This window comes from Nothoprocta perdicaria, unplaced genomic scaffold (genome assembly GCF_003342845.1).
Source record: "Nothoprocta perdicaria isolate Ctin4 unplaced genomic scaffold, notPer1 scaffold_186, whole genome shotgun sequence".
Lineage (NCBI taxonomy): Eukaryota > Metazoa > Chordata > Aves > Tinamiformes > Tinamidae > Nothoprocta > Nothoprocta perdicaria.
Genome location: NW_020455049.1, coordinates 184,641 through 210,367, shown reverse-complemented (window position 1 = coordinate 210,367; position 25,727 = coordinate 184,641). Strand labels below are relative to the sequence as shown.

Sequence of the window (25,727 nt, the reverse complement as noted above, 5' to 3'; positions counted from 1 at the left end):
GACCCTAGTTCAAATATTCTCACTTTCCCTCTTCCCTAACAGAGTAACTCATGTGCTGGATACCCTTGCAATCCAGCATGCAGAAGGTCAGGCAGTGCTAGAGGGCAAAAGCCAAGTGGAAAGTTATCTGTCCTCAGCTGAGTGTAGTTTTCTGTCATATAGTGAGCACACACTATTCTAGATAGAGTATTTTATCTTCAGCTGTTAAAGCCACACGTTAGACCAGAAGTTTGTAACCCATATGTGCAATGAACCAAGGAGATCCAGCATTTAACGGCAGGGTGCCATACCCGCTTCCTTCCCATCCATTTTTTCTGTGGCTGGTTCACACAAAGGTCAAGCACAGAATTTGACTCTTCTGTAAACTCTTACATATATTTAGTTACCACCTTTTCAGTATTTACAATGAGAAAATTCTCATTGTATTACTCCTCCTGCTTCTTTATCTCCCTTCTGCAGCCTTCACCCTCTGTCTTGCTCATATTTCTTCCCTTTATTTGTACCTTTGTACTTTTTTCCTGCTTCTCCAGATTCTTTTTACTTCCTTGAAGCACTCCCAATAGCTAAGCATCCTTACAATTTCATTTCCCAACTTTTCCATTGTTTTGTCCTCTTAAGGGACAGAAGAAGTAATATTGATTTTATTTTTTTTTAGTGCCACTACTGGTTTTCAGAATTTGTGTTACCATTTCAGGCTGCCTGCAGATTCAGACTGATTCGACTGCACAGGGCCACACTTGTCTTTCTTTACAACCATTAAGAATAGTGATTTACATTAAAAATAGACATGGAAACTATTAGTCACCTTCTGATTATGTGAAAATGCTGCTATTAATGGCTAATTAAAAGTAGCTCTCTCAGCTTGACTCTGGGACCCTCTGAAGTAAGAGGTTCCAACAGCACACCTGAAAAGCTTGAAAATTAGATATTGTCTAGAGCTTGTCCCTGTTCTGGGAGATTTTGGAGCCAAAGGAAATCTGGAAGAACTACTGATGATGCAGCCTTTGATGGAGAAGTGGGCAAATGGCTCTTTAGGCGGGAGTAGGGGAGAAGCTGTTCGCTTGGGGAATGCATTGGGAGCACTGGAGTGGGGATGAGAGAGGGAGGAGTGGGGTGGGTGTGGGGAGTTACTGTTCTGTCTGAATGGAGCCAGTTCCTTGCTGTCATCAGAGGGATGACCTCCCTCAGCCTCCTCGTACTGAGAGGCACTTCACCTTCCTGACCCTGCTGAAGCAAGGTGCTCAACAGTAGAAACTACTTACCTGATAACTGCTGCACTGAAGGTTGGTCATGTGTGCTTAACAACTGTGCCTGAATGGTTTCTACTACCCTCTTAAAACGACGGCTTGGACCTGTAAGGAGAAAGAGGCACAGATGGTTGTAAGAGGAGTGGGAGCTGAATCCCCAAACAACATGGGACAGAGGGAACTTCCTTTCAATTTTCTCCCTATTTGTGTACTGAGAAGCACTGAGCTGTCCTTCAGCTAAGGGGCACAGCTACAAGGAAGTATTTATTCGGTTCCCAAGTTTTGAGGGACTGTGGTGTGCTGGACTGAACAGGAGGAAGGATGGCTGCGTGGCGACTTTTGTAAAGATGATAGAGGTTTTTATATCTTCTTTTTTTTTTAAACATCCCCCTTCCTCCCCAAACCCTCTCCAAGCCCATCAAAGAGTGAGGACAATTCCTACTAAACAGTGGCAATAACAAACCTATTCATCAATGGTTCTAATAAGGCCAGCAGGACGGGGTGTCATCTTGCCCTGGTGAGGCCTGTCTCGCTGAGCAGCGCTCCACCAGCCTAAGGCAAGCTGCACAATATCCACCCAGCCTTCGTGTCGCTGCTCTCCCCCCTTAAATGTGACAGGCAGCCTCAGGGCCAAACAGCATGTGACAGGAAGGCAAAATCAACCGTCCATATCCAAGAGACAGAGGAGACTGTTGCATTCCTGTGGCATCAGTCTGGTTAAGGGCCTGTTGATCCTCAATACTGGATTGCTTGGAGGGAATTACTGCCTTCCATGACGGGTGGGTTGTGAGGGGGAGGAAAAGAGCAGGAGAAGTGAAGCAGTGGAATGGAAGCCAGGCTGGTTGGAAGGAGTGAGACATATGGGCAACTTCTGGGCTTCCCACTGATTTCAGCTGTCCACCTAAACCCCAGTGAGTGATATGGGTAGCCATGAAAAAAGATAGGTGGAAATTTCTTTATGAAAGGAGAAACTAGTGGCCTCCCTTGGGCTCAAACAAGGAGAGTATTTCAAATCTGATGTGCAGAGCAGAATTTTAACACTATTCATGGCAGGGAATCATCTCTTTGGGAATCTTCTTGCTCCCCATGTCCTCCTCTTTCCAACTATCTGAATTTTCCCCTAAGGTCAAAAAAGATTTCTTCCCCTGGGTGAGTTCTCTTTGCTGGCCTCCGTACCAGTTGCAAAGGCAACTTGGAGCCCATTATGGCTTTGCTGCAGTTACCTGATAAGAGCGTGAAAGTGACAGAATAGATCCCGTTCTCCTTCTGCGCCTCTCCCCCTTCTGTGTACGTTATGTCCACCTGGAACTTCACTGGCTTCTGGAAGACAGCAGGGCCACCTGTGGACTTATACTCTGCACGGAAGCTTGTCTGTGAGATGACACTGTGACTGAGGCTTGGAATCTGAAACAGGTGGGGAAAAGGAGACGATAAGACCAACATACAAAGGCAGCAAAATTGCAGGATTCAATTTAAAACAATTAGTTATGCATTTCTAGACTGGTTAAGACCTGCTGCTTCTGGGCTCAAACTTGTAAAGTATGGAGTATTTTTGTGAAATCAATAAACCTGGAGGCTGCATGGCACCACCGCAGCATGCCCGCTTCCTACATGACTGAACTACATTTAACAGTGGAATATTGAGGGGGTACCCAGCAGGCACATAAGTCCCACCTGTTGCACAACTGCACACACTCAGGTTTGCTTTTCCTCACCACCTATCAGTTTCAAGAAATATCTTTTGTTGAGTGAGAGCTGGTATTAAGGCTAGAAAAGTCAGTGGTATGTAAGACTGCATATAATGACACCCACTTTCACCATGAGGACAGTCAATACATTGGAACAGGTTGCTCAGAGAGGTTATGCAGTTTCTGCTCTGGAGACTTGCAAGACCTGGGCAAAGCCCTGAACAACCTGGTCTGCCCTCATAGCTGAAACTGTCTTGAGCAGGAGACCTCCTGAGCTCGTTGAATTGCTTGGTAGTTTTGTGATACCAGTGAGATACCAGCACAAAGAGAAGGGTCAGCATGCCTGTGAGTCATTTGCCTATACCACAGTTCTTATCAATATACAAAAGAACTCTGTAAGTTCTCTGTAAGAACCAGCTTTCTAGTATCCTCCTATATGTATCAATAACTATTTTTCCAGTGAACTGAAAAAAAAAAACCCTCCCCAGATCGCTTCATTGTGCTGACTTTTGCTTCACTGATACTTCTAGATGGGTGAAAATAAGGACTTAATCTAGGAAATCACATGACAATTCTCTCTGTTCATATAGTAGACAGTCCTAGATTGTAAATAAACAGTATCTGCAACAATTGGTACTCGGGACACAATAGGAAATTACCTTCTATTTGCCATAAAGTACAGAAGAGGCAAAAAATGCAGATATGAGAGAGGTTTTTGTGCCTGATAAAAGCGGTGGAGGGCATACCCAGCAAAGGGAGACTCAAACTGAGGCCCAGAAGCTGATTACAAAATGTGACAAAGCAACAAGTTACTGTCTCAATTCCACACTAGTAGTGTGAGCTCTAACTGCACTGGTATTCCAAGCACTGGCAAACCTGGGGTCCCTGCCAAGAAAGGTGAAATCTTTTTTCACTGTAGAGAATATAAATATTAGAAATTCAGATAAAGACTAGGGGAGGCCTAAATCAGTATGCCATATAAATTAAATGTTTGAAGGAGCTGAGAACTCTGACTGGTAGCGTCTGGTACAAGAAGGCCTGGAACTGGCCAGTGAGCAATGCCTCCAGTTCAGAGCATGTCTTTGAAGTGACTTACCGAGAGGAAAGCGTGGACAATATCAGCCTTAATAGAGCTTAGTGGTTTGTCCTTGATGACCACAAAAATTTGTTCTTCTTTCTCAAGGTTGATGAAGTTACCAAACCAGGATTTTTTGGCAAGCCTGATATGATGAAAAGAAAGAGAGAGCTTAGAATACTGAGCATTATTTCTTGGATACCTCCACAAGGAGAGAATACACAAAACTACATGAGGAAGTACTGATAGCACTCCAGATGTGACACTATTACAGTAGGTGGCTCACAGGGTCCGAATACATCCTATTCATACTGAATATGCTGAAATGAAGGCCCACTCAGTGCTATTTTGGCAGCATATGTGACCAACAACAGTAACTCTTCTGTTATCAGACTGAGCCAATATACCAATTAATATTGCATATATAAAGTGCATATGGAACTGAGGACACATTTATGAGACCTCTCCATTTCTCATGACATCTCGTAGGTGCTGATAACACAGGGAGGTTAGTTCCTTCCTGCCCAATTTCTACCCCTTTAGTCTTCCAGGGCTTTGAAAGTCCTTTTTCTAAAGGTGTCTTCCTGGCTTGACAGTACAATCACACTATTCTTCATCTTCTAAAGCAAGCTGTGCATTTCACTGGATTTCTATTCTGTCAGAGACTGAAATCTAACTCCTCCGCAGAAGGCCTAGACAAAAATTCAAAAATTCTGCGTTGTATTAGTTCCATTCAGGGTGTCTAAATAATGCATGAACTCTGGCTTTTCTATACAGAAATGAATTTCCAGTACTAAGATAGAAGATATCAACACAAAACACACTTCAGGCTTTCCAGTGACAGCAATCCAACCCTGCATTTGCTTTCAGCATCATATAGTGGTTTCATCATAAAATGAAATTGCTTCATTTTTTTTCCACTGATAGTGTCAGCAAATGTTTGTTTCTGCTTATTGTTCCACCACCTCCACTTTGCTGGAATTCACTTTCAAGTTAAAAAGGCTAAAGAAAAAAAGGAAACTACTTCAAACTCCAGGGAGCCCCTCTGAGAGGTGTGCTTTTGAGGGAAGAGAAGATGCTGTCAGCTGCGAGATGCAGCCACAGAACTGCTGGACCAAGTTAAGCCCAGGTAAAATTCCACCAAAATCTGCTAGCCACGTTCTAGCAGAGAGAAATTTAGCTTGGAAAAAAGTCAGAAATTAAAAGACCTGTCACCAAGCAAATGCATTTTTTGTTTCTTTGTTTTTTTCTCTGCAGGATATTTTCTAAATGCATGACAAATCCAATTTGCAATATGCCAAGCAGTAGCTTTCACTTGTTTTGAACAACATTACCACTCAACAGAAGAAGCCTTCCTGCAGTCTGTGTTTCTCCAGAAAAGGAGATCATTTGCAAAAAGGCTTTCCAGCAAAGCAATGAACAGCTGGAGAGGATTATTAGCAGATTCATTTTCCAAGCAAGGAATGAGGAAAGACAGAGACTAGGAGGGAGAATAACAAACTGGGAAACTAAGTTGAAGTCTTGGCCTCTGAGATAAAGAACAAAATGTGATCTTAGAAAAATCAAGCAATTTGCACTCATTCCCTAATCCAGAGTGCTCCATGAATCCCAGCACTGTCATCTCATTGCCATTTAGAGTGGACTTGAACCAGAAGACAACTCAGTTGTACAAATAATCATTTGTTTCCACCTACTGCAGGCAATCAAAAACAAGAGTGCAAAAAGATTCAACCGCAATTTGGTAAATCACTGCCCCCTCCTCAATTAAAGTGGGCTGGAAAACCATAACTCTCTAAAATATTCATAGGCAACTGTAACTAAGCCAGTGAGCCAAAGATTAGCATAGGGAGCAGTAAAGAGAAAGGGCCTCTCTTTTAAATGGGTCGTTAAGGAGTCAGGGTTAGAGTGTGAAAGGAAATTACAGACTAATTAGCTCATGTGTCTCACACACACCATAACATCTCCGCAAGCCCCTGGAGAGTTGGGGCAATAGCTCCCCGCATGTAAAGGGCCTCTGCTCATTACTAAATTTGCACCTGGCTATCCATCTAAAAGGGCTGGTTGCTTAGGCTTGGATCTATCATTATCTGAAGAGAGGTTGGCTGTGACGGACTCCAGGGGCCCAGTGGATGTCACGCGTTCTCCTTGAAAGTTGGGCTTGGCAAAGTGCAAATATTTAATTGCAGGTCTGCTATCTTAATATGCTGTTTTTCACTTTTGTATCCTGATTAATGATGCTGTGGGCTCCTTGTTTATAGGTCTCTTAATTAGCACAGGTTAAGAGGGCTCCCAAAATAGAGGCATTTTCCTCTGTTCAGCACGCAAACCTGCCCTAGAATCTCCAGATTCCCTATTCTCTCCAGATTCCCTCCAGATTCTCCCTAGAGTCCAGCTGGGAGGGAGGGAGGAGGTGTGTGTGGGCGAAGGGGAACACCAGCTACTCCAGGAAATCCAATCAGGTGTCCAATTCACAAATAAAATGAATATGAACATGGAGGCTGAATGAAGATGGATGAAATGAATTTTTAACTGCTATGATGCTGCTCCAGCTCCTGCTTTTGGAGTGTCTGTCTGCAGGGCCTTCTGGAGAGCCTCGCTGCTGTCCCTAAGCTCACAGACCTGCAACTTCCTGAAGTTTTCCTGCTTGGTTTATGCTATCAAATGCTGTTAAATAACAGCATTTCTACTCAGGCAAATAGAGCTTTGCTGGTTTAAAGCAGCTGAAGACACGTCTCGTTAAATGTCATCCCTAACATATTCACTGGGACTTGTCAAAAGAGAAAAAATAGCATCACCCAGATGTGTTGAAGCATATTACCCAATCATCACGATTGTTAAACGAATGGCAGTCATTAAAAAATGCTGTAACAGAACAAGGATGTGTATTTTTATCACTCAGCCCATGAGGTCAATAGAGCACTCAATAAGGATATCTTATTTCTTACAGGAAGAAAGAAAATTCCCTCCCCAAACAAGATGGACGTGGGCACTGAGCAATAAGACGTCTACCATTAAAATAAAATCCAGTTCATTTTTTTTTATGACTTTTATTATGTTTACTGCAGGGTGCAGCCCAATTGAACTCATTAATTTGGCAATTATACATAAAATGAAAAAAGGGCCTTAGGCTTTGACTTGCATCCAAACTGCCTCAAATGACAGGCGCTACCTCTCTGTACCAGCTTTTAAAGGGTGAGTGGGTAGTGGAGATGGCAATAAACTCACAGATGAACTTCCACTGACATACAGGCATGAAGAGGAGAGAAAAACGAATTTTCATGCAGATACTTTTCTGCGTTAACAACCTTAGAAACATTCAAGATAGGAGTATCTCATATTTCTTTAGTAAGGATCTGTTCATTTTATGAAATTTTCTCATGTGTCTCTATTAGTAGGCACTCCAAAGTGGTGAAAACACAATTTGTTTCCTTTTTCCCTTCCTAAAGATTTCTTCCTAAAAGATTTCTTTTATTATCTTTAACTATTTCTTACCTTCTCCCTCTCTCTTTATCCCTCCTTCATTCTACAGCACTAGAAATAGATTGCCCATCTTACACCAGATACATGCTATGCCTGGGGAAATTGCTACAGCAATATCATTATCACCAATTAGAAATCTTTGGGTCCCAAATTTTCACCAACAACTCATGAATATTTCACACAAGCATCTTGACAAAAGGCCAAATTGCCCTGGTTGGCAAGAAAAGTCTATGGGCATTGGGTGCACAAACACAAGCTGTGAAAATAAAAAGGTATAATTTGGCGTCTGCTGCATAAATTAGGCAGCGTTTGGAGCTGCGCTCTCTGGCAGGGGCGCCCAAATCCGCCATGCAGTGACACACATTTGTGCAATGAAATGGTTTAAGTGTACATGGATTTTTAGGAGTGAGTCTGGTGAATATGAAATAGCTTCTTCATCTTCCAGTGTTGCCACCCAGCATTAACACTCTGTTTATAATCCCAGCCAAAGATTCCTCTGAATCATCTTAGCAGAAGCTTCTGCATATTATCCCGAGGGTGCCAAGTGTCCTATACGAAGAAAAAGATTATTTTATTGCATGGTTAGTGCCCCTATTAGTCACTGATTCACCCTGGCTGCTCCTCAGGTGCAGCGTGCTCCTCAGGTATGATCTGCTAGAGAATCAAATGAAAGAAGAGAGCAAGAAGATGCCTCACAACAATCAAGCTCACCAAGCCGTAAGAAAAGAAAGCGGTAACTTGGAGACCATCTCATGACCTGCTCACTCCTCACTGCTTGTTGAGATGCAGACTTGACCAGAGGCCTTAGATGAAGAACAATTTCATAACTCTGTCCCATTCTGTTTATAGTCAGGTAGTGAAATGGAGTCACTTTATGACATTCAGACAGGAAAATGACATTGATATGTAGTGAAAAGAAGTAGTAGTCGAGTGGCAAATTACTTACTCTGGGGATGATTCCGGGGTTAAATTGGACATCTCCTCTGGTGTAGGTACTGCAGGTGCAAGCGCCGCCAGACAGAGGGAAGAAGAAAAGAGAGATGGATCAGGAGACCTTCATCTTTCTGCTTCCATACCACTGAAAGACTTCTAGCACTAAACACTCTTGTGCTTGCCTGCTGCCTCTTTAGACTAGCCTGACATTTGAATGCTGCTCATATGTTTCTAGATCATTGTATCTAATCTAGTGATGCATTTCCAAACTCACCCTACCCTGCCTCAAGTCACTAACAAATCTTGCATTGTATTCAGTGGGTTCTGGTTCAGATCCAAACACCATGCTAATTTAATTGCCTTGCTATTTTTCATGGATCAATTCTTACACTTATCAAATGGGCATCATCCAAAGACTGTCTGCAGCCACTGAAATATATAGCAAATCGCTGTGGACTTTTCTCAGCATGAAGTCAAACCAGGAGTCTAGGTCATTTGCTTCAGTTTCTTCAAAAGACCAGCTGGATGCAGACCAGTCATTCCTGTAATTCTCGGAACTTCTCTGGTCACCTCAGAGACTATGTCCCTTATCATCTGAATTCAAAACCTAGCTTTTCTATGGCTCTAATATTCCTTTCCTACAGGTTTAGTCTAGGGTTTGGGCTTGGCTGATGCTATCACTTTCTTATTTTCAACATCAGTCCTTACTACATGGAAGTCTGCAGAGCCAAATGGAGGTATCAACCTGCTGCTCAATGTCTGCCCAAATCAGAACCTCCCTGTAAGTTTGGATGGTTTACTCACCTTGCAATTTCCGGCGATGGAACCGAGGAGACCCCAGGAAACTATTCTTGATTGAGTTGAGCCGTGTCCTCCATGGCATTCCTCCAATGCTGGGGCTGGATGGTGGTGTTGGGTTGGGTGTGCCTGCTGGGCTCTCCTTTGGCGTATGGACAGGTGTCCCCTTGGGGGTAGGGAGGGGACTTCCCCTTGGAGAGGGGTGAGGGGTGACCTGTATGATGGGGATAGATTTGGTGCTTGGGTCAGTACTAGAAGGGAGTAACCTAACAGGAGACATAGGGTTGGTCTGCACTTTAGGAACAGCCAGCTGTGGGTTAAAGGCGGCAGCAGGTGAGCGGCCCTGAGCATTCTGCACAGGTGTGTTCTGGGAAGAGGGAGCGCTGGCATTGCTGGCAGGGAGTGGGTTGGATTTAGTAGACTGGAGTGGTTTTTCAGCCAATTTGCTCTTGGATGGCAAAGTCTGCGTCTTTGGGTTGGGCTGAAGTGCTGGCTTTGGTTGGAGTACATGTCCAGGCCTGGAGGCGTTCCTACAAGCATCAGGGTCCAAGGAGACTTGGGGTCGGGGAGAGAAAGGGAGGTCGGAGGTCTGAGGGGGGATGAAGAACTTTCTGATAGGCTACGAGACAGACGCAGAGTGTCCATGCACACCAAAAACAGTGAAAAACGCATAGAGCGGGCGAGCAGGGAACGAAAGTCAGAATAAAATCCATCCGAGTCACAAAGATGCACCATGTCACAAGGAGACACCAGAGATGGAAGTGAAGGGTCGTGGGGGAAAGGGATTTTGCAAAGAAACAAAAACGAACAAACAAACAAAAAACAAAAAAAAAGACATGCAGTTAGCTGGGAACACAGCATCATCAACAACAGCAGCAGCGGCAGCAGCAAGAACAACAGTGTCATAACAGGCTTCATCATCTTAATCAATCATGTGTTGGCAAAGAAAAACAACAGAAAGTAAACAAAAAGTAAAAAAAAAAAGAAAGTAACCAAGAAATAAAAAAAGAAAAGAAGAGAGAAATGCCATCTCTCTGGGATTGTTCTGATTGCCCTGCAGTGAGAGAAGCACGATGTCGTGGGGAGGTGAGGGAGGGGGGAAAAGAACCACTCAAGCCACAGACAAACTGAGATGTGCCAAGAATGGGGTCACCTCTTGCAGCTCTGGGTGCCCATGTGCAAACCCAGCAGAGAGGTGAAACTCCAAAGGGGTGTGTGTGATGCATACGGAGTGGCGGGCGATACACACAGGCTACTGCACACACCGCTCAGAACCTCTGTCCCTCCTCTTCACCCCGGCCTCCAGCTAATGCAAACGCAGCTGGTTGCAGCCACCCAGGGCAGAAAGGGGAAGAAAAGGAGAGCGAGGCCCCCTTGGCACCCGCGCTCCTCCCCTGGCCTGGAGGCTTAAAATGCTCCGCATTAGCTTGGAGCCTTCAGAACACCAAGAGGAAAATGTGAAATGGGGTTGGTGCTTCATTTGTAAGTAGCTATGGAGCAAATTTCTGAGGCCTGGCAGATTTCTTTATCTGGGAGGGGAATTTCCCATCAGACTTTATGGTCTGCTCGCTATATCTTTCATCCTGTCGAAGGACACTTTGATAACCTGAATTTGGTGTCTGTAAACTTGTAGCAATAGTTGCCCAATTCTGCGGAGAGTGGGAGAGTCACTGTGCAGCAAGATACAGTTTAAAAAGACAACCAAAGTTCATAATCCATCAAAGAGTTATCAAATACGGATTATGATTTTTTTTTCCCCCAGACAAGAACATTTATATGTTGGTTAGAGGCATTTTGGGGAACCATTCAAGTGTAGCCAGCAAACAGCAATACACAGACTTGGGAGGGTGGGAGGCCTCTGAAGGGGTATTGGCAAGCCAAAAATCACATTATAAAAATAAAAGATTGTCCTTACAACAAATTGCTGTTAACACTTTAGTTCACAAGTTTTGGCAGAATTGTAAAACAAGCAATTCAAGCTCTTTAGCTTTGTTCTATTTGCAGATTCTGACTTTTTATAGATTATTACCTATGAAAATTATTTATCATTATTATTATTAGACATTCTGAACACCAAAAAGCTCTTAACAAGCCCTGTCCCAGACTACCATGTAAACATAACCTTGCCTCAAAGCTCAGTTAAACACACTCACTAGTGAGTTTCATTTCTGGATTTGATCGATTAGCACAACATTGACATAGTCCAATGAATCTATCCATATCTATCTATCCATACAATGCAGAGGTATATTTAAAATTTAATTCCTAAGGCTGTTTGCATCACGGTTTCCTGGTGACTTTAAAGAGCTTAAAGTCAGGCCACCAAAATTTAAAGAAAACCATTATGTGAAAACATTTTCATTTTATTTAGAATTCTAAAAGTCTGCCATTTCAGTAGACCTTCATCAGCAATGGTAAAGGACAGTGAAAAGATGAGGAAAGTAGCTAATTTATAAAAGTCACTATCAACATTAGCCTACTAACCATTTGAAAATGATTCCTTTGATGGATACGGGTTAAAGACTGTTAATTACAAATGTTTGCAATTGCAACTTTTGCAATTTTGCAACTTGCAACTTTTATATCTTATGTCTACAATGGTTTGAGAATCAAATTTGAAAGAAATGAAGCCAAATTTGACTCCCAGTCAAACCACTGTGCATCTGAAGGGGGTCCCTTAATTACCACTTTTATTATTAGGTGGCAAAGAACAAGGTTAGGCTTTTCTTCCATCTGGCACTACAGGGTTCACAATCATCGTAAGATCTTTTGAGATTTTAAAAACTTATTGATGATGTTGAATTCAATTCCTCATAGAACTCTTGCAAATAAATACACAGTGTGAAACATATTTGCTCTCAAAAAATGTGTTCTCTTTGAATAATCTAGGTTGTTATGAATAATCTAAGGTGTTATTAGAAGCACAGATACTGTCTTTAAAAAATTATGACTTTTATACAAACCTTTTCTATTAAACCTCCAATTTGACCTGCTTAAAATGGTTATGATTTGCTGAAAATGCCATCTGGATGCTAAATCACTTTGAAGACTATTTAATCAATAACCTATTAAGTAATAATGTTACAATACAGCAACTGTGGAACAGATCTTGTCATCTTTATTCTTTAATGTAGTCCTACTGAGATGTCAAAAAATGATCCCAAGAGATCAATTAATGAGATCAAGACTAAGCTTTGCAGCACTGGATGCTTATTTTAGGCACAAAACTGCTTCTATGCTCTTTTTCAGTATGTTCTTCACCAAGAAAGAAGTTAGAAGCGTTATTAAACTAGAATCTTACACCTTGAAATGTAACTTCATACCTAAGAATTCTGCACAAAGTTAAAGGAAAATTACAATTTTAATGCTTCAAATAATGACATTATCTCATATATGTAAGAGTATATCCATAGGTCCTGACATAGTGTGAAATGGCACCTTCCCAGGAAGGCCTCAAAGTACATGACAATTTTGCCATTAAAAGTTGTTAGCCCTCAAATTCTTGAGATTTATTTTAACTTTCTAGTTCACACTATTCTGTGGCAAAGAGAATCACATGAATTGCACTTAGCACGGTGTGGCACACTACTGTGGCACAGCTGGACGTAGCTGTGGAAGAGCTCCTGAAACACGGGCTGAACCCAGGCTGCGTACACCACAGCTAGATACGGCAGCGACCAGTCATCGCAGTGCTGTTCTCTGCAGCTATAGGACTGCAGACAGGCAGAGGCTGAGCGAGGTACCACTAGTACTGCTGACAACATGTATAATAAATTCTCTGCTCAGATTTGTAAATAACATCTCCCTCTCCGCCTAGGAACATTTACAAGCTGCCAAGGAAAACCAAAACATCCCAGCCACAGCTCTGCAGCAACAGATGTCGAAAAGCATCAAGCATGTGTGAGTGAATCGGACCAACGGATCATGAAGCGGCACCACTTACCCTTGGACTGCTCAGAGGACTGGTGGAGAGCCCAGACGAAGCTCCGCTGATTGACCGAGACCTGAATGGACACAGTAAGGAGAGATGGTCCTCAGAAACCACTTCCACAAGTTAGAAGTGAACACCAGCCACAGCAGGCACAGGCATGAAGTGAGGAGGAGGGAGGCTGTCACTGGAAAAGCACATGACCCTTTCCTCTCACTACCATCACATTTTTCAACTGTCCCACCCTCCAAACAAAACCTGGAGAAATGCTGTTCGCTCAAGGAGGATACTCTAATTCCTTTTCATTAAGGGAGCTACTACCGCTTTTGGTCATGAAGCACATGGAAAGTCCTGCTTCCACTCTATTCAAAAATGATTAGCCTGAGACCACTATGTTGGTGCTAATAATTCACTTTTACACAGGTCTAGTGGACACAGAATGAAAAGTGCTCTACCACAAAGCAGCCTGGAAAACCAGCACGCACACAAGGCACAAAGGCAGGGGATTCTGCCAGATTATTTGGCAAAAAGTCAAGTCTCCGTGACCCAGAAACACAATTATTTCCTAGGAGATGACTTCTCACCGGAATCAAATCTGGCTTTCCAACTTCTCAGTCATAGATTTCACACCTCTGCTCTCCAGCAAGGTTTTTGCTTAGAATCACTGCTTCTTTCTAGGAAGTTTTCCTTGGCATGAAGAGCTTTCCTACTCAGTGTAGAAGGAATCTATGCAAAAACAGTGTTCCTCTTTATCACATTGGACTTGTTTTACCAGATCACCTAGACAGTCAGTCGTGGGAGAAGTCATCTTCAAGGAGTTAGTGCCACCCCACAGGGATAACAGGCTTTTGTAATGCCTGGTACACTTTCCTATGAGAATAAATGCTGCTATGTTAAACAAGACAAGTTTCCTCTACTGAAAACTAACTCTGCCCTTGCTGATGACACTACTGCCATGAGGATAATAGTCCAGATGTCTTCAAATAAAGACTGGCTAACAGAATAAAATGTCCTATTTACCAAGAAGGCCACCTATGCTGTATTGCTCTTGTATTCTCCAGCAAAGGCCCTCTACAAAAAGTCAGCTGCAGATAAGAAAAACATACAAATGTGCTGTGCTAAATATGCTGAAACAGCAAATAGGCCAAATGCACAAACATATCAGCTGGAAAACTTTCCATGAGGAGAGCTATCCATTAGAAAAACATCCCTCTGCGTGACTTTATGTGAGCAAGTCCCAGAGGCAACTGCTTCTTATCCTTCTCAAATAGGAATATTTTCTTGAAGACCTAAAAATTCTATAGGAGAGGATCTGGGTAAGAACTGATTTCGCAAATAACCACCAAGCAATCTGCCAATTTAGCAAATCTATTAGTGTTTCACCTATACTTAAGAGCAGTGAAAATAGTTAATTGCCTTCAAGTACCAAACAAGGAAAAATGCAGTCTTGTAGATGCTTGTAAAATAGGCTGCATGTGTGTATGTGTATACGTATGTGTCTATCTGTGTTGGTGTGTATATACATTTTAAGGTCATATAAATCAGATTATTAATGCCAGTCTTTATATAAAAGAATGTAATACACTTTTAGACAATAAAATGGCTCATCTTCCTGATTTTTGCAGAAGGGAAAATATTTCCAAAATAAGTTAAAACTGAACACAATGGCAGGTCCTATTCTATTTTATTCCAATGCAGAAACTCCTCACTGATGTTTATCTTTGCATCCCATTGCAGTCTGTTCATCTCAGTACAGCAGATGAAACCCAGAAGCCCAGTCGTGACAGTCTTTTCCCCTAGATTAAACCTAGACTTGCACCATCAAAATCTGGGGTACTCATCAAGGTTTATGCAAAACAGTGGAGAGTGCTGCCTGCTCCACTTTTTATAGCTTATTTTTATGTGTGTCTTATATAATTGAACTGGTTGAATGCAGCACAGATGTGTTATTTGTAGGTGAAGTCCAAGTCCATTTGGTTAAAATCTTCCTTCCTTGAGTCATCAAGAAAAGTTTCTCCTAAACTGTAACAGCCTAGAAATTACCTTTAACAAGATAGGAGAGGCATTTATTTGCCCAGAAATGGAGTTAAACACCTACTCAGGAGACTCCCTTTCTCCAGGATCACTTGATAGGTGGGAAGGTCCTGTCTGATACTCACCTGAATTCCATGACACTGGATTACAAGTTCCAACATGCTACTTCCTCTCTCCAACCAAGGGTTTCCAATAGTTCTCAATTCTCCCCTCCCAACCTCATTATTTCCTATTTTTTTACAGAAACGGTCCCAAACAAGTAGAGCAACACACAGCAGGCCCCATCTCCCAATTGCTTATTGGAAGCAATTTTTGCAAACAGTTGTTGTGTACTGTGTTTTCATCCAGCCTAGGAGCCTGAGTCAGGGGACAGAACAGAGAGTTAGTGTGAAATCCTCCTAGAAATGCATTCAGTATCTATGTGACTGCTATGGAACAATCGTTATTTCTGCCTCTGCTTTACATGCAAAATAGGTACAAAGCAAACTAGATCTTACAGCATATCTTGGTTTGTCCACACTGGAAACTGTATTAAGGAGCAGTGGAAACAGTTTAGAGGCTTCTAGGTTAATTTTAGGTGGAGGGGTGAAGAGAGCTGTAATTTTCAAAACCTTTTCCCTCTGTGAGAGATTGTTGGTATAGAATATGACACCCCCCACTGAGCAGCTTTTCCTTGCGGCTTCTTCAGTCAAGAAATCCTCTACAATTTACCTTTGCAAATGTAATTCAGGTCCCAAGCTGGCTAGAGAAACTCAGTACAGGGGCAGGTTCTCTTTTTTCCACTACAAAAATGCTATCAAGCAAGAATGAGTGATTTGTCCCTCCTGTTAGGATCATTTTAACTGGCAAATACTGAAATTCAGTTTGGTTATTTAAACCGCATGCACTGCTCTTGTATCTCAGGGTCAGGTGAACAGAACACGGACAGGGTCAAGAGACAGTCACAAAAATATTGTATTGTGCTGAAAAGTTGCGATGAAAGAACAGAGAGAATTTAATTTCTTCTATTTCTCTCTCACTAGAGAATGAAGTACAAGACCCTACGGGCAGAACATTAGTAGGGCAGACCCTGGGTGACCTTATCACATGTGGAAAAGGAGAAAAGCATGAAAACATCTTTTATCTGTGGCTATGAACAAAGAGTCTCTCCAGGCATTAAAGGTCATTGGAAATATTAAATCTATAATTCTTCAAATAAACTAATACTACATGCAACTAACTAGGAAAATACAAATATTGTGTATGACTCATTTTCCTCTGTGTCTTCCACTGCAGTATGCTTGGGTATAAGCTCAATGCAAGTGATCAAAGAGCTGTTAAAAAAAAAAAAAAAAGTAAAACAAGCAGAAAACCTAATGTGTTTGCTCAGATAAAGAGCAGCCCCTCAAATACAACTGCCAGGTTTAGAGACCCAAGTACAGAGTCCTGAGTCCCACTGAAAGTGACACAGTTGTTTTGCCAAACCCAAAGGGAGGAATATTTAAAAACAACAAAAAAAGTCAGCCCCTGCAGGGAGCTAGACCTGTGTTCCAGAAGGGAAAGCTGTGGATGGCACCCTGAGCATTCAGCACGCTGAATTTATTATTATTGCTACTCCTTCATTGCTACTCCTCCCATCTCAAAAAGTGACAATATTCATGAGACACCTAAGTTACGGACAGTGAGACCAAGCACTGGAAAAAATAAACTGCGTGCATGGGCTATGGCCTCTGCATGTGATCATCTCATACTTTAGCCAATGTAAATAAATGGGTCCTTTGATTTAAAGCAGTTTTTTCCTCATTTAACCAGCTGCTGTCAAAGATGAATCCACAGAAGGCCAGTTCATGTCAGACCAGTTGATTTGCTAGAGGTGAAGGTGAGGAGCTGGAGTCCAGCTTGCAGCTGGTCAGCAGGAGGGGCAGAATTCCTCGCCTGCTGTAAGGGCTGAAGCCTGACACTACTGAGCGCAGGCAGAAACCCCCAGGATGCGAGGAAAGAGCAGTTGACCTGGCAATATCACAGCACTCACATAGCTCAGGTATTGCCCACCTCTATTAGCCCTCCATTGGGGTTGATTTTCATATGTTTCAAACCATGCATGTGCTGGTATGTAGCATCATTGCCAGTATCAAGTACTTGCACCAGGTTCTGTATTTGTTTTCTCTTTGAATAACAACCTCACAGAAATTTGTCCTACCACCAAAGGGGAGTCTGGGACCTTGTTGTAGTCCTAGCAGAGGTGGCTTTCACAGCACAGTTTCCTGGGATTCTGGACACAGCCTTTGAGCTGGTCAAGCTGGAATGAGGCTCCCCAGAAGGGGGGCCCACAGCTTGCATGCGCCGTGCAGCAACGCAGCAGACTCGTGTCCCTGGCTCATGTGTCCCTTGACGTTTTGAATTGGTTTGATGCTTCGGATAGTTTTGAACATCACAGCAAAAATATGAACCCAACTTACTGTTTGCTTAGGGCACAAACTGGGTGGAATATGACACTCCTCTTTGCTTGCTCATTCAAATAAAAACCAAGAGCTCTAAAAGCTTCAGTACAGGGCCTAGGAGCCTGGAAAGTTACCTGAATTCATCTGTAATGGCAAGACTCAGGCATCACCTATGACAACAACATTTCATCTCTTTCGCTCTTGGGTGTCTAAGAGATACAAACTGGGTTTCCTTGCTCCCTAAACTTGACCTAGGCAATATGAATAAACATCTTTGATGCTACCCTGTCTTACAGTCCTAGCCAAGCAAATCATTCCTAACTGTAACATCTTCTACTGTGAACACTTACACTTAAGTCAGCAGGTTTTACCTGTTCATGGTAATAACCACTTGGAGCATAAAGCCTTGACAAACTGCCTAGAAAAAAGGCTACAGGTGTAGGCAACACCTCTGCTGCCTTTCAGCACCATCATCTTTACTCTGCCAGTTTTAACCAAAGCCCCATTTATGAATGTTTTATTAAAAAAAAAGTAAACAATATATGGTATAAGCATGTTATATGCATGAGGAGTAAATGTTTCTGCTGACAATCACCTTTCTCAGGGCATGTCCTTCATCAGCTTGTACTGTAGTCTGTAGTGATCTATTCCAATGTTTTTATAGAACAATTTATTAATAAGATATTCTCCTTTACAAATGGAACCTTAATTTCAAGTGTGACTGCATTCCTTGTGGTACCTATGTCTTTATTGAAAATAAAGTGCTCTGAAGATAAATCTGTCTCTACGGCCATCTGTTCACCTCTTCAGAAAACATTCTAAAAAAAGAAATACTTGGCATTTTCTTAACTAACATGTATGGTATTCGGCTTTATCTTAAAGAAAAGAAAAAAAAAGGAGGACAAAAAGATAAATTAGGGTCAAAATTAACTGGTGGGTACCAAATGATGCAAAAAGTGCTACATGGAGAAGGGGCTTCATACTCAGAAGGTGTCCAGGTATCTGCACAGTGTCCGAGATCAGTTCTGTGTGCCCACAGACATTGAAACATACAGACAGAGAAGAGAACCCAAAAGAATCTAAAAGGAAATTTATGGAGTGTGACTCCAACAGAAAAGCAAACAAATACGCACAAAAGCTCCCAAATGCTTCTTCCCACATCTCCCTCTCTCTCTCTCTCTGCTGTAAAGCCTCGTTTCACTGACGTCTATCAGCCTGGACTGTATTTGTAAAGTGCAAATTAATAGTTTCTCTACAAGATATAACAGGTTCCACAACAGGAATAATCCAAAACTAGAGCTTACCCCAATGGATCAGCACTCGCCATCCTCGGGAAGGGAAAATTGAAAAGAGAGGGAGAAAAAGAGAGGAAGAGAAAGAGAGACGGGGATGTGGAGGCAGGTGGAGAGAAGAGTAGGAAAAGCAGAGTGAAATACTGTTCGGAGAACTGAATGCTCATAATCATTGCCCCAGGTGCCTACCTCTTCAGAGACCAGCAGCACTAGGGGGACAGTTTCATTTACTAGACAGTAACTTTTGTCCTGCTCACAGGATCGGAGATACATCCACCTTGGGAAGTGGGGAATGTGGAGAGAGCCATGCTACGCTGTGATAATATGCCCAGCCAAGCCCCAATCAAAGTAGTTAGCAGAGCAACGGGGTTCGTACTTCACGCTGCGTTTCTTTTCTGCCTCTTACATGAGGCACGGTTATATCAGACTGTTTTAAAGGAAATTGTTCTATTTGTCCCCATTTTGCTCAGGGTAGTGTCCCTCTGTCCCCCAAGCTGGCCTGGTAAGAAGTACTTTTTTTGCCATGAATGAGCTGTGAAACATATTGGTTATTAAAGCATGCATTTCTGAGCCAGCTTGGGAGCCCAGGGTACAAGATTGTAGATCAAGCTGTGAATCTGCTTTGATACTGGCTTATTAGTCATGATGGTCTTACAGTCAGGAATTCAGATCAGCTAGAACATATCGGCTCAGCAACCCAGCACTTATCTCCGTGGATGCCATCTTGTGCTCCAGGATCTCATTTTTCATTTAAAATAAATTCAGTCCCTGGGTCTTACAGGTTGCAAAGAAATTCTTTCAAATGGGAATGGAGAATAAACCAATGCTGTGCTGAAAAGCGTCTGAAACAGCAGCTCTAAAAGCAGAATGAATCTCTGGCATGTTGACTTTGATGCCTAGGGGCAATTGAAAACTTCAGTATTCTTCATTTTTCACTATTAACCAAAACACTCAAAATAGAAAAGAACAGTTGGGTTATTAAGTTACTTGGGGTATAGGAAAGCAAACTCAGGAAAGCGTCCCTCTTTTTTCACCTTAACAAAGATGAGATTAAAAATTTAAAAAATCTGGCATGATATTAAGCCAAATTGCTTTCAATGCAGCCTTTTTTTTTTTTTTTCCTATTTCTCTCTCTCTCATTCTCTCCAGTTTCGATAACAGGCTCCCAAGCTGCCAGAGTTACCTCTGGCCGAGTGAGGAAAATCCATTCTCCACCAGACGGACACCAACAGAAATGCCAAATTGAATAGATGCCCAGCAGATTTCACACTTTACTTCTCAATGCAACTAGCCATGCTTCTGGTTACATGAACATTCGCAATGCTGGCCTGGGCGGTGCAAGGCAGTCTTGAGGAAAGTTCAAATTAAAACGGAGGTAGAATAGAAAGAAAAAGCTCTTGTGCTACACATAGAGAAGTGGAAAGAAGCATTATAGTAAGTTCTTTTTCATGTGTCTGAGTGACACTCCATTTATATTTTGGTCTGGAGTGCAAATTTGGATAAGATCTAATTAATATATATACAAATATATATATATATCTCCACATATATATATATGGGCAAATGCTGTTGTCAATTGTACCAGTACAAATCTATCTCCCGTGAAGTAACTGAGAAGAGCAAATTGACAGCCATTGTAGATTGGAAAGTATGTGTATATTTATGCACAAAATACACCCATATTCACACATGCAGAGTATTAAAATGCAAATAGAACGGGTGTGAGAAGGTTGATTCATTTTTCTTTCAAGTCATTTTCCCCACAGGGAAGGCATTGAGGAGGTTAACAAAGGGAATGGAAAGCAAATTGACAGTAGGGGAAAAGGAAGAGGGGTTTAAAAAAATGAACAATCCCAGGACACAATAGACCCAGAAGCGCAGACATGTGCATTCCCTACAATACTGAAGCAAGTGAACTACGGAGCTGCAGCAACCCAGATACAGAAGAAGAGAAGCACTGAAAGAGCGGGTGAAAGAGAAAGTCAGAAAGAAAGAAAAAGAAAAAGAAAGGAACAGTGGCCTCAGCTACTAAGACAATCATGTGCATCTAGAGGGAAGGGACCCTTAAAGATGCAGTATTCCTTTAAAAAAAGACAACATCAAGTTGCGTAATTAAACAATGGCCAAAAATTTAATGGCCACCATGATTAGCTGGCCCCATTTTGCTGGGGTTCTCCTCACTGCCCTTCCTTTCCTTTCATGTGGATGTGAGGAGACATAGAATCCAGTTCCTCCCTTTTCCACACTACTGAGGCCCTTCACCCTAACTCTCTGAAGTGGCAGGAAGGTGAGAAAACAGGGAGTGTGACCTTCCAAACATGAGTCTGGCCCTGCAGTGATGGGGACCCTTGGTGATCCTCGTGCAGTCCCCTTGGCCTTCTACTCCCATGTTCTGAAAAATACCACCTTGGAGAGGGAAAATGGATGCCCATGGGTATTTAAGGAATTTCCCCCTGTGGTTCCCCAAGGGCCATTTTCTCTGCTCCTAACACAGCTGAAGCAGCTGCCAGAGAAGTACAGAGGGGTAATGAATGGTGCTGGGAACATCTGCTGAAAGATGCTTCTCATATCACAGATGAAATGCAAAGGCACCTCTCTTATTGGAACTGACTTTTAATTACTGTGGAAGAACTAATCTTGGGAGAAGTCTCAGACCAACTTTTAATGTAAGAAGTGCCAAATGTTCAAGAGCAGAACTTACATACTGGGGAAATTAAAGGAACACCAACTTCTATGTCTACAGTAACAGTTTAGAAAAGCTCAGCAGCTAAGGCCTGCACAATCTGGCAGCAAACCACTACTTCTTCATGGCTGTGAGAAGTTTGTAACAGTCTGAGTGCAAAGCTTGCTTCTAGCTTGGCCTCGTGAAGAGGATACCTTATACACCACATCAGGACTCCTTCTCCTTCTGCACACACACTAGATCTGTCCTTTATCGTGGCAGGTTAAGATTTTAAAAAGCAACTACAAAAGATCGTCTCAGCCTGCAAGAAGCTAAACTTTTTTTTTTCATGGACTCAAAAAAAACTCCCTTAAATTCCCTAGATTTGGCGGTATGCATGTCGTCCACTTAGCCTCTATCCACACCTCTGTTTTTCTTCTCATCTGTCACTTGAGCTGCTGGATAGGAAACACCCTCCAATAAGTTTACCTTTCAATAATTCTTTTCTCTTGTGTTCTCTGGTGCAGACAGGACAGTCTCCAAGAGTTTGTCTCTTACCTACCAGGACTTAGTTTTGTCCTGTCTCACACAATTTTCCAAGTTTCCTTCCATTGCTGTTACTGACTCATTTGTTCTATTGTTTTTAGTGGTGGAAGTGGAGCACTCTGGGTTTTCCTAGTATTTTATATTCCAGTCCTTCCCAAAGCAGCTCTAACAAACACATCTTCTATGTTGGGCATCCTACTCATGGCAGAACTGAAACAGAAGCAGCAGTAGTATGAAATTTTAGCAGGGAAAGACTGATACAGTCAGAGGGTGCACTGAGGGTAGCCTCAAATGAGACTGTACAAAAATACCTGCAGTGTGGGGGTGTAATATCCCACCCTTTTTGGTTCTTTCTAAAGAGAGACCAGCTCTGTCCCCACACGGAGAAGGTAAGTACTGCATCTTTAAGGTCTCAGCAGTGAGGTAGAGGAGAGGAACATATTGTCAGTGTTTATACCTTTCTTCTTTGTTGAATTTGGGATTGGCTTCAGAGATATCCAGGCTTTTACTGAACATTGTTTTACTATGGCAGGAACAAAGCGAGAAAACAGAGTTACTAGTGTGGACATATATAAAAGAGAGTCACCTGAAGCAATGCTGGACACCCAGCCCCCCAACCCATCCTCCCCTTTTTAACCAAAGCTCTGAAACACCTTTCTTTTACTTTCTACCTATGGCTTGAGCCTGCACAGTGCAGAAGCCTCCCTGGCTTCTGAGGTCTGAGATGCTTGCAACTTCCCCATATATCCTCGCAGTTCCTGGCTCCACTTTATCCACCAGAAAACCTGGGGGATCTACTTTGTCACATTGTCCACAGATACAGAACACGCCTGAAGGTAAAAATTGCAAACTGCTCATTCCTCAGGCTTTTTCAGATGGTATTAACAGTAAGAACAAACTGGGAAAGGGTTCAAATCAGACTGCAGAGCCTTCTAGAGTATAGGTGACCCATTTTGTCTTCCAATTTGTAGAATCCATTACCACTTATTCCCAAGCTCCCTTCCCTACACTGTGTATACAGAAATGTTCTTTGAGAATCTGGGAAAGGAAACCTGAAGCTCAGAAGCAAAACTCCCTGTTTTGCTTCTGTGTCTCTGCGAACTCCCTGTTTGCAGTTCTGTGTCCTTGCTGTTCTACGCTTCACTGTTTCAGGGAACAGTGCTTCCTCATATCGACTGATCTTTCCTGCAAACTTCAACAACCAGGAGAAAACCAGTTACATAACAGAGCCGATTTTGAGGACTTTTTGGACTCTCCCAACAGATCTGCAGAAAAATTCTGGCATTACCCTGAGAGCTATGAGCTCCCGTGGAATTCCTTGTATTTTGCGTGACCTTGGCACAAATCAGCTGGTGTTACACCGCGCTCAGAACCTTTCTATTTTGCCATCTCACTGAAATACCACATGGTCTGAGAGCTGGGGGTACCACAAGTATTTAAGATGTAATCAGGAATCTCGTTAATTGATAGCCAAAAATAGCCACAAATTGTAGCGTGGCTGGTGTTTGTGCTTACTAAGTTTGTTGTGCACATTCAAGGACCCAACCGAGCACTTCCACAGCTCCGCACAAGCATTTCAAGGCATCTGCAAGCTCAACAGGCTGCCTTTGTATTGAATTCTCCTCCTTCACCATTAGCTACAACTGAGCCACTGAAGGACTATGTTTTTTACCTACTACATTCACAATCTGCAAGGCTTAAGACTGTCAAGTTTCAAAACAAGTTTCAAAGATAAACCCTGCCAAGACTGGACCCTTGTAGGGTCCCAACATGGTTACCAAACGCACACTTCAGCACACAGACATGTAAAACCAGAAGGGCACAATAGGATCAACTCACAAGACACATGTGTGCTCTGCCCACTGGTTAGATGACTAGCTCTGCCAGCTTAAGAAAGGAGCAATGGTTTTGTGTCCCCTGATGTTTACACAGTCATTTGTGTCTTCCTAGTACTGAAGAATCCCCCTGGGATAAAAGCACTGAATAGTCATCTATCCAGACCAAAAATGTCATTCTCAAAATAAAAAAAATTGCATCCATCTCTGGGATCTAAGACCCAGTGCTGTAAAATCTACTCTCAGTGGGTCATTTCCTGCAAAATAATATGCAGCTAGCCATTAAAAATCCCTCGTTCTTGGTGGAAGGCACTTATCATTTTGCTCCTGACTGTTCTGACAGATGGTGCCCCATCAGCAATGCATCGTCCCCAGACAATCCCCATGCAGTGGTGTTTGTTAATGAACCCAGTTCACGTTATAAACGATTGCGCTGCCAGCAACACAAAATGTGCCGTTGTCATCTGTGGATGTGGAATGGTATGAATAATGGAAGCTCAGACGTGGAATAAAATAACATCTTCCCTTTAACCCTTCCAAAGCAAGCACTACCAAGCTCATCATCATCAATCATGGCATTTTTACATGCCTTTCTCTGCCCTCAGCCACACCTTGATGTCCTGCCTGTAAGAGTTGTGTGGCATGCATTGTCCCGAACTTCTTTTGTACGTGGCAGGTTTCTTTTCCTCCTTTAGCCCAAAGCCCTTCCTCACTGACATGCAGTCTGGGCATGTCCCTCCTCTATCTCCAAACTCACCTTCTGACTTCAAACATTTTCTCATCTGCACACAGAATGAGACATTTCAAAGCAAAAAGATACACTCTGGATATGGAGATGCAGCTTGGCATCCTCTTCAGTCTTTTGTATCCAAAGTAAAAGCTGAGAGTTGGATAGGAAGGTTTCAGCTCTCAGAAAACTTTAGGATCCATCTAATGAATTCTAGACTGGCTGAGCAGGACTGAATCACTGCCTCAGCTTGTTCACCTCACCATACAGTATTCGCTGCATCCAGCTGGACACTCACTGCAGCAGCTGCAGAGTTTTGCAGCTCACAAGCAGCCTGGAGCAGAAATGATTCACCTCTGGCTGGTTCATCCTGGAGAACATGATGGCCCATGTGTCTCCCAGGTACTAGACGAAACACTGCAACTTGAATAAGGAGTGGGCAAATGTCTGTCATGTTGTGTGCTCAACCTTATCACTTCAGGGGCCTCTGAGGAACACTGGGAATACATCCTGACCTGAGTAAGTCCTTAACCTAGACCTCATTAAACATCAAAGAAAAACACATATACAAGACAGGTTTCTAATCCACACTACAATGAGATTTTTTTTGGCTCCGTATCTCAAGGATAACCAGCCACAAATTTCTGAGATTAGTCCTAGCAACTCCTGGAAACTACCACTTTCTCTTTACTATAGATAGAACTGCCAGGGTTACCCAGCAAAATTTTTCAACAGTACTAGCAGCCTCTTGACATGAAAGTATATGGTGTTCTTCATTCAGTTGTCACTCAGCAAAGGGAGTTTCTGAGCAGAGCAAGCTCTTTTTCGAGCAGATCTTAGCAGCTGAAGATTATGTCATAAAGCTGAAACAAAAGCTAAAGCATCAGTAGCAAACATGTATGTGAAATGTTCTTTTATACAGACTGATTTATTCAAGTGTAAACTTAAAGGTACTAGCTCCCCTTAGACTAGCCATAAGAAATGAGGAAGCAACTTCCATGGGGAACACAGTTCACCTATCCTAACCAGAACCCGGTTGGAGATGACACCATTTTCCCCTGC

General features: G+C 42.5%; 1 protein-coding gene across 10 annotated transcripts in view; it reads right to left on the bottom strand.

Moving 5' to 3' along the window:
* The window catches only part of BRSK2 (BR serine/threonine kinase 2), a 141,066-nt gene that overhangs the window by 19,600 nt on the left and 95,739 nt on the right, over positions 1 to 25,727 (bottom strand). For 5 of the 10 annotated variants that reach the window (XM_026036786.1, XM_026036787.1, XM_026036780.1 and 2 more), the window contains exons 12-19: positions 22,561 to 22,626; positions 18,908 to 18,931; positions 13,165 to 13,225; positions 9,228 to 9,435; positions 8,437 to 8,485; positions 4,032 to 4,155; positions 2,471 to 2,651; positions 1,263 to 1,352 (exon numbers count right to left, since the gene is read on the bottom strand). In XM_026036786.1, coding sequence (XP_025892571.1) covers positions 1,263 to 1,352; positions 2,471 to 2,651; positions 4,032 to 4,155; positions 8,437 to 8,485; positions 9,228 to 9,435; positions 13,165 to 13,225; positions 18,908 to 18,931; positions 22,561 to 22,626 — 803 coding nt within the window. Of the gene's footprint in view, positions 1 to 1,262; positions 1,353 to 2,470; positions 2,652 to 4,031; positions 4,156 to 8,436; positions 8,486 to 9,227; positions 9,841 to 13,164; positions 13,226 to 18,907; positions 18,932 to 22,560; positions 22,627 to 25,727 lie in introns of all 10 variants that reach the window. The other 5 variants (XM_026036789.1, XM_026036788.1, XM_026036782.1 and 2 more) reach the window with 2 other exon arrangements.